Source organism: Bos taurus, chromosome 1 (genome assembly GCF_002263795.3).
Source record: "Bos taurus isolate L1 Dominette 01449 registration number 42190680 breed Hereford chromosome 1, ARS-UCD2.0, whole genome shotgun sequence".
Lineage (NCBI taxonomy): Eukaryota > Metazoa > Chordata > Mammalia > Artiodactyla > Bovidae > Bos > Bos taurus.
The window spans coordinates 139,282,445-139,298,267 of record NC_037328.1 but is presented as its reverse complement, the minus strand read 5'-3'; the positions used below and the strand labels follow the sequence as shown (position 1 = coordinate 139,298,267).

Below are 15,823 nucleotides of genomic sequence, written 5' to 3'. Positions count from 1 at the left end.
TTCTCATTTTTTTACAGTTACATTTTCTTTGTTGCCTATGTTTTTTTAATTTATTTATGACTGCTCTGGGTCTTCATTGCTGCACATGGGCTTTCTCTGGTTGCGGTGAGTGGGAGCTACTCTTTAGTTGTGGTGTGCAAGCTTCTCATTGTTGTGGTTTCCCTTGCTGCAGAGCCTAGGCTCCAGTGTGTGCTTCAAGTAGTTGTGGTGCACGGCCGTAGTTGCCCTGCAGCATGTGGAGTCTTCCTGGACCAAGGATTGAACCTGTGTCCCCTGCATTGGCAGGGGGTTTCTTAACTGCTGGACCACCAGGGAAGTCCTGTTCCCTGTGTTTTTTCATTGAATGTTAGAGGTTAGAGATGATTTGAAGCCTCGGATGGTTTTTACTCCCCAGAGCACGTATGATTTGCTTCTCGTAGGCTACTTGGGCAACTTTCAAGCTTGTATCACCTTAACCCAGACAAGGATGGACTTCTGGTTGCTTGGGATTACTGTTAATCTGTAGTTTACTTATAGTCTAGATTGTAGTCCTTTGGGTTAACAGCCGAAGCTTGAGGTGCTCACCTATATATAGGAGACTCTGGATTGCAATTTTTGTTAGCTTAACTCAAGAATTTAGTGTGTCAGTTTTTTGCTTATCTGCTAAATCTTTCAGTTTCCTCTTCCAGAGTGAAAATCTAGGGTTCTTTTACATTGCTGATAACTTTTTTGTGTGTATTAGTCTTGTAAATCTTCATAGACTTGCTAGGTATATAGTGCCCTCAAACTTTTTTTAAAAATTGTATTTTGACAGATTTTCTTGTTCTCAGTGGTAGTTTTTTGGTCCATCTGATTTACATATTCTTAGGCATGAAATTCATTAGTAGGAATTGTTCCTTTAACAAAAAAAAATGTACTGGCAGATTAAGGAAAGCAGTTGTTTTAAAATCAGCCAGGATATATTGATAAAACACCCTCATGGTTATAAACAGATGACACTAACATGAAAATTGATTGTGTATCAGTTCTTGGAATATATACTTTATGGAGTGCTTTCACATATGTGACTTTGGTGTTTAAGGAATAGCATGCTCCTCCCCACTTCACTCCCAGCTGCTGCCCTTTCAGTCTAGCTGTTTTACTTGGCTGATTTAAAAATATTATTTAATTATTTTGTTAATTAAAAAGTATTTAAAAAAATTCAAGCACAGCTGAAAAGTACTGACAAAAAATCATCGAAAAAGTTAAAACCTGAAAATAGGTTGTATTGTTATTTAAGGATCATTTCAGATATTTCTCTCCGTGCATTCACACAGTGATATATTTCTTAAGATTGGTTACTGCATCATAATATAGGAATATATACTTTTACTTCTAAGATAAATATTTTAAAGTAATTTCTTTTTTGGATTGTAGTTATTATGGTAAATGCATTAATATGATGCAGTTTGGAAGATGCTGATCTAATGTGCTTATTAAATTTAGCCATGTCGTCTAAATATCTTACAAGTTAAAAACAAAAAAGCAAAAAACAACCAATTTTGATTAACAATATGTGGCAAAAATACCCATTCAAGAATATTTTATTTCTTGAACTTACTATTATTATTTTTGCCTTAAATCTTTTAGGGACTTGATAGAATGATTAATATTTTATTGAAGGTTGTACTTATTTAAGTGTTTATTCTCATCTGCACATTTGTATTTCAGTCTGATTCGGTGACTTTTATGTCACAGTCTAGACAGAGGACATGTAGGCGTAAATATCCAAATTATGGTAGAAGAAATCTTGGACGGCTTGAGTTGTCTTCTGGAAATGAATCTTCAAGCTCCATAAGACATGTGAGTTTCATAACTTTAAAACATACAAAATTATCTTGAATAATAATTTGTCTTAATTCTTTACTTTGAATCTACCTTGAAATTATGTAAAAATACAGTATTCTACTTTTTATTTTTATCATCATTATTATTATTTCTTGTGGGTTTGATCCCTGGTTCAGGTAGATCCCCTGGAGTGCAGTATTCTTGTCTGGGAAATGGCTACAGTTCATGGGGCTGCAAAAAGTCTGACATGACTTAGCGACTAAACTAACAACAATAGTATTCTCTAGAGATTAAGATGAAATTTCACATTTCGAATTTCTCTAACAATTTTGAACACCTTTGTACCATACCATGTACAATGTCCAGTGGTTTTAGAATATTAACAAAATTGTGCTGTCACCGCCACTGTTTAATTTCAAAATATTTTAATCACCTAAGAAGAAACCGTATACCCATTTGCAAGTACTTCCATGGGTGGCTGCCCCTGGCAGCCACTAATCTTTCTATTCCTGTTAATTTTTGTATTCTGGACATTTCATTTAATAAACACATGCAGTATGATCTTGTGATTGGCTTTTTTCACTTAATGCTTTCAGGGCTGATTCCATTGCTTCCAGGGCAGGATTAGTACTTCATTCTTTTTCATTGCCCTATATTCTGTTATAGGAATAGACTGCAGTTTGTTTACTCACTCATCAGCTAGTGGGCATTTGTATTATTTCTACTTCAAAAAAAAAAAAATTAAGTTTTGGCTGTACTGGTTCTTTGCTGCTGTGCACAGGCTTTCTCTCTTTGGGGAGAGCAGGGACTACTCTTCGTTGTGGTGTGTGGGATTCTTGTTGTGCTGGCTTCTCTTGTTGTGGAGCACAGGCTGTAGGTGCATGGCTTAGTTGCCCCATGGCATGTGAAATCTTCCTGCACCAGGGATTGAACTGGTATCCCCTGCAGATACTTAAACACTAGATCACCAGGGAAGTTCTGCTTCTACTTTTTGACTGGCGAATATTGCTGCTTATCAACATTTATGTACAGGGTTTTGTTAGGATATAAATTTCCATTTTGGCTTATATCTAGTAGTCAATTTGCTGGGTCATACAGTAACTTTGTAGTTAACCTTTTGAGGAATTGCCAGACTGTTTTCCAAAGTGGCTGCATTTTATAGTCCCAGTCAGTGATGTATGCAGTTTCCAGTTTTCTTCACATCTTTTTCCACAGTTGTTATTTAGTTAGTGGGCAGGTAGTGACTTGACAGTATAAAACTCACAGGCAGGATAGATCCAGGATTTTGGGGGTTTGAATCTTGTTAAACTTAGGGACATCTTTTAGAAAAAGAACTCAGGAGTTACAAGTAGACACAAGGCCTTGATAGACAAGATAAATTGAAAGCCTCTGAAACTTAAGTTTTGTTAGCTTTATCTTAACCCTGCCTTTGTTTACAGAAGTGTTTTGAGAGTTAACTGAGATAAAACATGTAAAATTTTTTCACAGAATGTGTGGTTTCCAGGTAGTATATTTTAATAGCTTATTATTACGGTTATTTTTTTAGAAGTCTGTTTTGAACATAAAAGCAGACTTCTGTTCAGTTGATCTAGATTGGCAGGCCTAGGAATCTGTACTCCTTGAATGGCGTTGGGCTCCCATTTTGAGAAGCATTTTTTTTTTTGAATATGTTTACTTTGCATTTTCAAATGAAGTGAACAAAGTAGCTATTTTCTTTTAGTTTTGTTTCTCCTTGACATTTTCAATATCTGTTATGATGCACTTAATGGCTGTTACAGGAAAAGGTTGTGTCTCAGTTTAAAAATACCTGCTTCAGGGGACTTCCCTGGTGGTCCATTGATTAAGAATATGCTTACCTGGTGCAAGGGACATGGGTTTGATCCCTGGTCGGGGAACTAAGATCCCACATGCTTTGGGGCAGCTAAGCCTATGATCTATAACTGTTGAAGCGTGAGTGCCTAGAGCCCGTGGTCTGCAACAAGAGAAGCCACCACAATGATAAGCCTGTGCGCTGCGACTGGAGAGTAGCCTCTGCTCGCCACAACTAGAGAAAGCCCGCTTGCAGCTGCTGCAACGAAGACCCAGTGCAGCTGAAAACAAAACAAAAAAATACCTGCTTAGTAGCAAAGACCAGCAGTTAAAGTAGACTGCAGGTATTAGGGTTGTGGAAATTAGTCAGTTGTTCCCCTCTCTTCCTTTAAAGACTTTATATGTTAGAGTAGTTTCAGGTTTAAAAAAAATCACGTAGTCCCCATATATGGTTTCTCTTTCCTATTAATGACATCTTGATTTAGTATAGTACACTTGCTACAACTGATGAACCAGTTTTATACATTATCATTAACTAAATTCTATAGTTTACATTAGGGATCACTGTGCTGTATGGGGTGTGACAGATGCATAATGTTTGGTATCTACCATAAGATACAGAATAGTTCCATTGGCTTAAATCCTGCTCTGCTGTACTTAATCATCACTTTCTCTGTCTTCTTGAGCCATGGGCACCATTGATCTTTTTACCATTTCCATAGTTTTGACTTTTCTAAAATGTTATATAGTTGGATCAAAAAGTATGTGGCCTTTTCGCATTGACCCCTTTTTAGTAATGTGAGTTTAATTTTCCTCTGTGGTCAGTTTCTTTTTAGCTCTGTAAGAAATTGCCAATCTGTTACCCATAGTGGTTGAATTACATTTTATATTCTGATCACCAATGAATGAAAGTTCCTGTGTTCCACATCTTTGTTAAGATATTATTTCTTCCCAGCTTCATCTATAGATGAACACAGTCCCAGTTAAAGTCCCAGCAAGTTAATTTTGTGGATATTGGCGAAGAGATTCTGAAGTTTGTTTGGAGGGAAAAAAAAACCCACCTAGAATAACTAACAGAATACTGAAGAGCAACAAAAGGACAGGACTGATAGCTACTACCTGACTTTAAGACTTAGTATAAATAACCTACAGTTTTTAAGACAGCATGGTACTGGTGAAAGAATAGACAAATAGATCAGTGGAACAAAATAAGAAACCCAGAAATAGACCAGTACAAATAGACTCAATTAGCATTTGACAGAGGAGCAAAGACCACTCAATGGACAAAGCATAGTCTTTTCAACAAGTGGTATGGAACAACTGGATAGCCACATGGAAAAGAAAAAGAAAAAAATCTAGACACAGTTTCACAAAAATTAACTCCAAATTATCATAAACTTAATGTAAATGTAATACAAACTTACAAAATTTCTAAAAGATAACATGTAATAAAAATCTAGATGACCTTGGGTGTGATGAATTTTAGATACAATTCCAGGGCCGTGATCCATGAAAGAAAAACCTGGCAATAGAAAAGCCTGAAAAATACTGTTAGGAGAATGAAAAGACAAGCCACAGACTGGGAGATGTTTGTAAAACTCATATCTGATAAAGGACTTGCATTGTTAAAATTCAGTAAAAAGATAATTGAATTTAAGAATCGACAAAAGATCTAACAGGCACTTTGTTAAAGAAGATATACAGGTAGCACATAAGCATTCTAAAAGGTGCTCAACATCATATGTCATTAGAGAACTGAAAGTGCACGAGATGCTACTGCCCACGTCTTAACACTGGCTTGAGTCTGAAACACTGAGAATGTTTACATTGTCTTCTTATTAACTTTGCTCAGAGAATGGTCTCTTATATCAGGTTTTTATTTGCTAATAGTAGTAGCATTAAGTCTCACAGATATTTTCTCTTGCCTAATTCTTTGATAAGAAAAGGGATGTAGTAAAGACACTTGCTTTTTGTTTTAAGTTTACCTAATTATATTTTGTTACCTGGTTAGAAGGACTGTGTGGTTTCTCTTGACTTGTGTTGTTTAAAATAGGAGATTAAGATTTTTATTTTTCTCCCTTCCACAAATCAGGAGACTTCTTGTGATCAAAGTGAAGGTTCTTGTTCTTCTGAAGAAGAAGAATGGAAAAGTGATAGAAGGAGTGAAAGTGACAGTGAAAGTTCAAGGTACCTGTTTTTACTTGTTTTAAACTTTGAAGCGTTTTAGTCATAACCTTGAATGGAATCATACTTGAGTGACATTCAAGATCTAAGAGCTTCCATCTGTCAGGTTTTTAATACATTTAAAAGGAGAAAAAAACCTAGATTAACAGTTGTTTCTATAGAAAATATTTTGGGTATTTTATTTAACTATAAAACATGTGAGCCAAAGTGTAAATATGTGTACTCAGAATATCAATTTAGCCTTGGGCTACATTCATAAAGAGGAATATCCAAAGTCTAAATGGTAAAATCACTGTTAAATTTTTTATTAGTTATTGCATATGTTGATGGAAATTCAGTTAATTAATCAAGAAGAAAAAGGGAATTTTAATCAATCAAGCCAAACTAACAATTAAAACCAGGAGGCAGATTCGCAGGAAGCTCTGAGAACTGTTGGGCCTGTTGGAAGCTGAAGGCACAATCACGTGCATTTTCAAGATAAAAAGATGGTACATCAGGATGACATACTGCTATTTTCTTTAAGTTTCACCAAGGATACATAGTCTAGGTCAACTTGTACAAAGTGAGCACTAAGTACTGTGACCCCCTCCAGAGCTGGGAAAGCAGGTTATTCTTTTAAGAAGTTAAATTGCTAATGTCAGAAGAAAGGAGAAAAAATGATCTTTACTATTGAGCAGGCACTCCTGTCTTTGAGTGGCTCTGGCTAACATATAATGCTGATGCCCACTGCTCATTAGGGAGGGAGGCCCAAATGGTCACACAGAGATAATTTTATGTTGAATTTTCCTTGTCCTGTCTTAAAATATAAACATTATTTTATCATACATACTAGCTTTTGTTTAGTTTTGGTATCCAAATTCATGGGACTTAAGGTGTTAGTATCTGCTCCTCATCTTGATAAATGTCAACTTTCTTGGCAGATGCTCAGACCAGAAACCTAGACGTCATTCTCTCTTTGTAATTATTTCTGTCACCATGTCTAGAAAATTACCTCTCCTAAATATGACTCAGTATTTTAATTTCCATTGATACTTTGCTTTACAGACTATTATATCATACCCCTGGCTTCTTTTCTTGTCTTCTTTTTATTCCATTATGCTTAGGAGCTGGAGTGATTTCTAGAATACTTGTTTAGTTTTGTTTGTTGTAGTCACTCAGTCGTGTCCAACTTTTTGTGACCACATGGACTGCAGCACCCCAGGCTTCCCTGTCCTTCGATGGTGATGGACATCCTGGAGGTTTATCAAACTCATGTCCATCTAGTCAGTGATACCATCCAACCATCTCATCCTCTGTCACCCTCTTCTCCTGCTGCCTTCAATCTTTCCCAGCATCAGGGTCTTCTCCAGTGAGTCGGCTCTTCACATCAGGTGGCCAACGTATTGGAATCAGTCCTTCCAGTCAGTATTCAGGGTTGATTTCCTTTAGGATTGGACTGGTTTGATCTCTTTGCTGTCCAAGGGACTCTCAAAAGAGTCTTCTCTAGCACCACAGTTCGAAGGCATCAATTCTTTGGTGCTCAGTCTTTTTTATTTAATTTTGATTGGAAATATACAGAACATGAAATTGATCGTCGTAATTGTTTTTAACTGTAGAGTTCAGTAGTGTTAAGTACATTCACAGTGTTGTGCACCCAGTCTCCAGAGCTCGTTTCATCTTGCAGTACTGAGACATATACCCACTGAACAGCAATTCATCACTCCACCCCACCTACCCTGGCAACTACCACCCTTGCCTTTCTGTCTCTGTATTCATTATGTTTGAATTCAGCTTATTGTGAATTTTATTATACAAAGCACATGCTCTTAAGATTTTTAAAACAGCTCTTTTTATAGCGTAAAAGATAATGCAGAAATAACATTTATAGTAAATAGCTTTTGGATATGGGTTTTACGGAGCCTGGGAGGTATGTGGTTGGGTAATGATGGCCCCAGTTAGAGGGTCTTTATCCTCTTCTGTGTTTGCTAAAGCTGGCAGTGGCAGGGGCTAGTTTTCTAGATTGAGTTTCCTATTTGACTGCTTTTGCTCCAGAGTAGGCCGAGACTAGTCCCTCTGTGGGATCTTTCCTCATATCAGGGAGAATCCCCTTCTTGGCAAGAAGCCGTGCCCACTTATAGCTTTCTGTTTGATGTGGCTCTGCTTTCCTTGTGCTTCTCAGTATACTCACTGACGGATCTGTCATTCCAGTTAACATTTCTAGTCCATTTCTGAGCTTCCTGCAGTTTAGGGGAAGTGCTGCTCTTCTGGTCTCTACTGTTTTCATAACTACACTTCATTTTTGGAAGGGGAAATTATTAGTTGGCTCTTGATGTTGTCTTTCTTGAGGTCTCATCTAAATTATACTTAAAAACATTTACTCAGGCTTACATCCTTTTCTAATTTCCAGTGTCAGTGAAGATTTTTCTCTTCTCATGATCTTTGGTCATGTCAGTATTTGTTGATGGTGAGGGTAGTTGAATCTTCCTAGGATCTTTTCTTTCCTCCTTGTTGTCTCTGTCTCTCTTAAGGTGGATTAATTTGCTATTCAGGCTTAGATTCTGGTTCCATACAACTTACAACTTTTCCTTTTCCAGTGACTCTTCCTCTAGGTATTCTGATTGGACAGCTGACGCAGGCATCCACCTGCAGCCTCCTTTACGAACATCATCTCGTCGACGAATTACTCGATTTTGCAGCAGTTCAGAGGATGAAATGTCTGCTGAGAATTTATCTCCTCCAAAAAGGAGACGAAAGAGAAAGAAAGAAAATAAGCCTAAAAAAGAGGTACGAAAAGTATACCCTTAAAAATAACATCTATCTACACTTTCATTTATGGTGGAGTTCTGACTCCCACCAGGCTACATTCCACAGAGTTGCAAAGTCAGACACAACTGAAGTGATTTAGCATGCACACATGCAAAACATATATAGGCTGCTGCAAAGTATAGCAGCTAAAAGTACAGACTTTGGAGGCAGAAAGACCTAGGTTCAAAACCCAGTGCAGAAAAAAAAAGCCAATATAGCACCAGGAAATGACAACCCACTCCAGTATTCTTGCCTGGAGAATCCCATGGAGGGAGAAGCCTGGTAGGCTACAGTCCATGGGGTCGCAAAGAGTAGGACACGACTGAGCGACTTCACTTTCACTTTCACACTTTCATAGTTTCTGTCCATATTTAGAAATTGGGTATGTTTGGGAATTTGGAGCCTTCATTATTATTTTTTTGATTGATAATGTATCATCAGGAGTCAAATATAAAATACAAACTTACTTTTGGAAACATTTCTTTATTATAAAAACTATCTAATCTGCTCTGAATTGAACTTGGCACTTAACACCTTTTTGAATCTATAACTTCAGAGGGAAAGATCTATTTTGCTTAGAACCCCACCATAACTCTTATTTTCTCCTGTCAATTTCAACACCAGAAATATACTTAAAGGCATTTTAAGGGCCTTCTTGTTTTGTCTGCTATTGTCATGTTTCCCATTTTCATTTGACATGTTCTGTCTTAGTACTTTTCTCCTAATTGTAACATCCCTATACCTCGTTACACGTATAGTACATGTGCTCCTGTTGAATAGTTAAAGATGCTATGTCTTTGTATTAGTTATCTTTTGCTGTATAACAGATCATCTTGGAACTTATCTTAGAAACAACAAACATGTATTATTTCATGTTTTAATGAATCAGGAATTTAGAAACTGATTAGCTGATTTTTGACTTATGAGGTTGCAGTCATCGTATTGGCGTGGGTCACAGTGTGGTGAAGTCTTGACTAGAGGTGGATCTTTGAAGCTTGTTCATGGATTGGCTGGCTGGTGGCTTCAGTTCCTCACCACATGGATCTCTCCATAGGGCTGCTTGAGTGTCTTCTTAACTTGGTAGCAGATTGTCCCCAGAGCAAGTGGAACAAAAATTAAACAAGGGCTAAACCTTTTATGACCTAGGCTTAGAAGTTGCCCATTGTTACTTATGCTTTTTTCTCTTTGTTAAAAGGAGTTGGAGCCCACACTGCAGTGGAGGAGACTTGGGCTCCACCTGCTAAAGAGGAAAGGAAGAGTATCAGAATTTGTGGTTCTGTTTTAAAATTACCAGTCTCTTTTTTAAAAAACTTTTCTTCCATTATGGTTTATCACAGAATATTGAATATAGTCCTCTGTGCTCTACAGTAGACCTGTTGTTTATCCATCCTATATATAATAGTTTGCCTCTACCAACCCCAGACTCCCAACGCATTCCTCTACCACCTCCCTTCCCCTTGACAGCCACAAGTCTGTTATACGCCTGTGAATCTGTTTCTGTTTTATGAAAGTGCATTTGTGTCATCTTTTAAATTGCACATGTAAGTGAAATCATATGTAAAATTACCGGTCTCAAAACCTCAAATCTACAGGAGACTGCCTGAGATAATTAGTCTGTGGTAGAATTCACTGGGGAGTCTTGGCAAAGCAGGCTTAGTGTGTTGAAGAGGGTTGTTGAAGAGGGTTTAGTTGGAAATTAGCCCCATTTCATAGGATGTAATGTGAGTGCTGTGAAGAATCTGTTAGAGATTCAGGAGAAAGTGCTTGGTAGATCTACAATGCTTATACAACTGATAATGTTCTTGTGTATGTATGAACCAAATATATGTGCTGTTAGGAACTAATCATTAGGTGACATGCTTATAAAACAGCCAAAGTCTTTTGTTTTCAATTAAACAGTGCGTGCCGCCACTTTCTATCCTATTAAACTTTGTGCTCTTCCCCTTGGCAGAATTTGCGGAGGATGACTCAGGCAGAGCTTGCAGACGTGGAACATTTATATGAATTTCATCCTCCAGTTTGGATAACTGACACCACACTTCGAAAATCTCCTTTTGTTCCTCAAATGGGTGATGAGGTGAGAGTTACAGAGTTTGAAAATATGGATATGGATCATTAAATTACTCTTAGGTTTTTATTTTTAAATGTCTGTTTCCCTTTTGTAGGTAATATATTTTCGACAGGGTCATGAAGCTTATATTGAGGCTGTCAGAAGAAATAACATTTATGAACTGAACCCTAACAAGGAGCCATGGAGAAAAATGGATCTTAGGGTAAGATGATGGCATTATGAAGTCTTAAACATTTAGCACATATATATGTAGTTATTTGTAAATCCATTTAAGAAACACTCTGGAGGCATACCATATTACTATCTTTCCATTAATTTCCACCTTAAAAACATTTTTGCTGTTAACCTGCTAAGCATTAAGGTCTAGTCAGAAGACATGCTTATTGGTGGACAATTGTCCACCAATGCTGGAAGGCATCTTGACTATATTACCATTAATATTAAAATGCTTGTACCCAGGACAGATTTTCAAAAGAAGTGCAAGTCTCCAAAAAGCAAACAAACAAAAAAATTGGTAAAAAAGTTTCAGTGACATGCATAATAAAGTACAGGAAAAACTTTAGCTTCCCTGTACTTTGTATATGTATTTTTAACATTTAAAGAAAAATACCATGTTCTAACAAGTAGCAGCAAAGGTTTTGGTTTATTAATAGTTATTCAACTTGGTGATAAAGGTGCAAGAAACAAGTCCAGGCTCCCTAGAAGGCATCTTGGTAATTAGAATTAAAACTGAAAATATTTACACCTTTAAAATCAGTGATTTTACTTTTGGTAATTTAGGAAACAACCAAAAGTGCATACAAATTTATGAGCAAGGTAATTCCGTATCATTGTTTATAAAAGCCAAAAATTAGTAAAAAAATCCAAATATCCCACAATACTGAAGGAACCAAATCACAATATGTTTCTATATTTGGCTACTATGTAGAGCCCACCATGTAACTGAAAGTTGTATTTTTTAAATGAACGTTACATTTTCACCAGTAAGAGGAAAAATGGGATGTGAAATTACAGTTTTAGTTACAAAAAAATTTTAAAGACATGGGGTCAACCATAATAAATACAAATGTCAGTGGTGATTAAATGTAGAATAGTATTATAGGTAATTTTTATTTTTTATACTTCATATTTTTTAATACTTTCATTAACTATAGAAGGTGAAAAAACTCTGCTTCTGTGCAGTTGGCTTTAAGATACCTTGAAATGTATATCTCTTTTACTTATTACTATGTACCTGAGGACAGTTGATTCTCATTTTTCGTGAATTTTTATTTGCAAGTTGCCTATTCACTGTATACTATTTGTAACACCAGAATCAGTATTCAAGATGCTTTCTAGTCATTTGCAGACATGCATAGCTTGGCAAAAAATTTGATCTGCCCACCCAACATGTTTCTTAGCTGAGGTGAACAAGATGAGCTTCTTTTGAGCTCTCATGTTGTAAATAAGTGTTCTTTTCATTTTATTCATTGCCACATTAAATTTTTTTCACGTTGTTGTGCTTTTTTGTGGTGACTTGCTGGTTTTTTTTTTTTTTTTGGCTTGCTGTTTAAAATGGTCCCCAAACATAGTGCTCAAGTACTGTCTTGTGTAACTAAACACAAGAAAGTGATGATGTACCTTAGGTAGAAGGTCTGTGTTAGAGTAGCTTCACTGAGACATGAGTCATAGTGCTGTTGGCCGTGAGTCCAGTGTTAATGACTCAGCACATATATTAAAGGAGGTTTTTTAACACCGAGATTCACATTACACAAGATACTATATTAATCAGGTGACTGAAATGCTGTGACTTGTATCAACCTGAGCTTGTTTTTCCTTCAGGAGCAGTGGTTCAGTATTCACTGTGAACTCACTGATTGCCTGTTTTAAGTGGCCCTGTAGAATGATAAGAATGTTGCAGATAATGAGAATCAACTGTATTTTTAGCACTTTGGCATATTATAACTATAACATTTTGTGTAGTGAATAAGTGGATGAATGATCTCATACTGTTAGCATTAAGGAAGCAGATATTGGTAGAAGGCTCATTAATGAGTAGGATGCTCTCTCACAATAGGAACCTCTCCTTTTGCCTGTCTTACTTACCCCAACTGCCTGGAGCAGCTCACAACACACAGTAGGTCTTCATATAAACAAGTATTTATGGCAATGTATCAGGTTGAAATTTAATATCAAATTTTTGAAGAATAGGAAGCCAAATGCTTGTATATTTTGATTTGCATAATACAAAATTATGTAAATGAAAATGTGTCTGTAGAAAGAGAAGGAAGTTCCGATCGTATACAGTGGTTGTCTTTAGATACTGAGCTGATGGGTGATTTGTGTCCTCTTCCTTATACTTTTGTTGTGTTTTTTCCTAAAATTAGCATATTGCTTACATTAGAAAATGTTTAAATACACCTTCAAAAAGATGTAAAGATACAGCAAAAAATGACTATAATTAATGATAAATTAAATCCCTCGTCTGGTTTGAAATCCTGAATTGTGAGCTGACTTAATTTGGGAATATGTGGAGAATTATCATCTTGAGGAATTGTTTTATTTTAACCGTATATCCTTTTTTTTTTAATTTATTTATTTTAATTGGAGGCTAATTACTTTACAATATTGTATTGGTTTTGCCATACATCAACATGAATCTGCCACGGGTGTACACGTGTTCCCAGTCTGAACCCCCCTCCCACCTCCCTCCCCGTACCATCCCTCTGGGTCATCCCAGTGCACCAGCCCCAAGCATCCTGTATCCTGTATCAAACCTGGACTGGTGATTCGTTTCTTATATTATACATGTTTCAATGCCATTCTCCCAAATCATCCCACCCTCTCCCTCTCCCACAGAGTCCAAAAGACTGTTCTGTACATCTGTGTCTTTTTTGCTGTCTCGCATACAGGGTTATCGTTACCATCTTTCTGAATTCCATATATATGCGTTAGTATACTGTGTTGGTGTTTTTCTTTCTGGCTTACTTCACTCTGTATACTTGGCTCCAGTTTCATCCACCTCATTAGAACTGATCCAAATATATTCTTTTTAATGAGTGAGTAATACTCCATTGTGTATATGTACCACAGCTTTCTTATCCATTCATCTGCTGATGGACATCTAGGTTGCTTCCATGTCTTGACTATTATAAACAGTGCTGTGGTGAACATTGGGGTACACGTCTCTCTTTCAGTTCTGGTTTCCTCGGTGTGTATGCCCAGCAGTGGGATTGCTGGGTCATAAGGCAGTTCTATTTTCAGTTTTTTAAGGAATCTCCACACTGTTCTCCATAGTGGCTGTACTAGTTTGCATTCCCACCAACAGTGTAAGAGGGTTTCCTTTTCTCCACACCCTCTCCAGCATTTATTGCTTGTAGACTTTTGGATCGCAGGCATTCTGACTGGTGTGAAATGGTACCTCATAGTGGTTTTGATTTGTATTTCTCTGATAATGAGTGATGTTGAGCATCTTTTCATGTGTTTGTTAGCCATCTGTATGTCTTCTTTGGAGAAATGGCTATTTAGTTCTTTGGCCCATTTTTTGATTGGGCTGTTATTTTTCTGGAATTGAGCTGCTGGAGTTGCTTGTATATTTTTGAGATTAATTGTTTGTCAGTTGCTTCATTTGCTATTATTTTCTCCCATTCTGAAGGCTGTCTTTTCACCTTGCTTATAGTTTCCTTTGTTGTGCAGAAGCTTTTAAGTTTAATTAGGTCCCATTTGTTTATTTTTGCTTTTATTTCCAATATTCTGGGAGGTGGGTCATAGAGGACCCTGCTGTGATTAATGTTGGAGCATGTTTTGCCTATGTTCTCCTCTAAGAGTTTTATAGTTTCTGGTCTTACATTTAGATCTTTAATCCATTTTGAGTTTATTTTTGTGTATGGTGTTAGAAAGTGTTCTAGTTTCATTCTTTTACAAGTGATTGACCAGTTTTCCCAGCACCACTTGTTAAAGAGATTGTCTTTTCTCCATTGCATATTCTTGCCTCCTTTGTCAAAGATAAGGTGTCCATAGGTGTGTGGGTTTATCTCTGGGCTTTCTATTTTGTTCCATTGATCTATATTTCTGTCTTTGTGCCAATAAATACTGTCTTGATGACTGTGGCTTTGTAGTAGAGCCTGAAGTCAGGCAGGTTGATTCCTCCAGTTCCATTCTTCTTTCTCAAGATTGCTTTGGCTATTCATGGTTTTTTGTATTTCCATACAAATTGTGAAATTATTTGTTCTAGCTCTGAAAAATACCATTGGTAGCTTGATAGGGATTGAATTGAATCTATAGATTGCTTTGGGTAGTATACTCATTTTCACTATATTGATTCTTCTGATCCATGAACATGGTATATTTCTCCGTCTGTTAGTGTCCTCTTTGATTTCTTTCACCAGTGTTTTATAGTTTTCTATATATAGGTCTTTAGTTTCTTTAGGTAGATATATTCCTAAGTATTTTATTCTTTTCGTTCGATGGTGAATGGAATTGTTTCCTTAATTTCTCTTTTTGTTTTCTCATTATTAGTGTATAGGAATGCAAGGGATTTCTGTGTGTTGATTTTATATCCTGCAACTTTACTATATTCTTTGATTAGCTCTAGTAATTCTTTTTTAAAATATCTGTTAACAGGATCAAGAATTGGTCAAAATAGTTGGAATACGATATGAGGTTGGACCCCCGACACTTTGTTGCCTCAAACTAGCATTTATAGATCCTGCAACTGGAAAACTTATGGACAAATCTTTCTCTATTAGGTACATGTTATATTTTTAAAATGGAGTTACTTAAATTTAGATTTTACCTCCTGCCTGGTTAGCATGTCCTTTCCTTTCAGCTGCAGGGTAAATAGTAGAGCACGGTGGACAGCACAGGTGTAAGCTGCAGTTCTGATAGAGGGGACCCATAGAAGTAAAAATCCTGGGTCTACAGTGGCAACTAGGTGGGAGTGTGTCGATTGCATTTTCCATGCCACTTAAATGTGTAGAGAATTCTGGCCTGTAGTGGAGATGGCATCTACATTTGTTTTCAGAAAATGTTAGAATAATTTTCTAAACCTGTGCCATCCAGTATGGTAGCTGTCAGCCAGGTGTGGCTGCTGGAAACTTGAACTGTTGCTAATTTGAATTGAGTATGATGTAAGTTTACACACTGGATTTTGAAGGCTTGGAGAATGTAAAATACTTCATTATTTTGTAT

At 36.7% G+C, this 15,823-nt stretch overlaps 1 protein-coding gene across 1 annotated transcript in view; it reads left to right on the top strand.

Moving 5' to 3' along the window:
- Nucleotides 1-15,823, top strand: part of BRWD1 (bromodomain and WD repeat domain containing 1) — a 123,688-nt gene that overhangs the window by 64,252 nt on the left and 43,613 nt on the right. Inside the window, exons 21-26 of the mRNA NM_001103174.2 lie at nucleotides 1,690-1,821; nucleotides 5,708-5,802; nucleotides 8,373-8,562; nucleotides 10,535-10,660; nucleotides 10,749-10,856; nucleotides 15,257-15,381. Coding sequence (NP_001096644.1) covers nucleotides 1,690-1,821; nucleotides 5,708-5,802; nucleotides 8,373-8,562; nucleotides 10,535-10,660; nucleotides 10,749-10,856; nucleotides 15,257-15,381 — 776 coding nt within the window. The remainder of the gene's footprint in view (nucleotides 1-1,689; nucleotides 1,822-5,707; nucleotides 5,803-8,372; nucleotides 8,563-10,534; nucleotides 10,661-10,748; nucleotides 10,857-15,256; nucleotides 15,382-15,823) is intronic.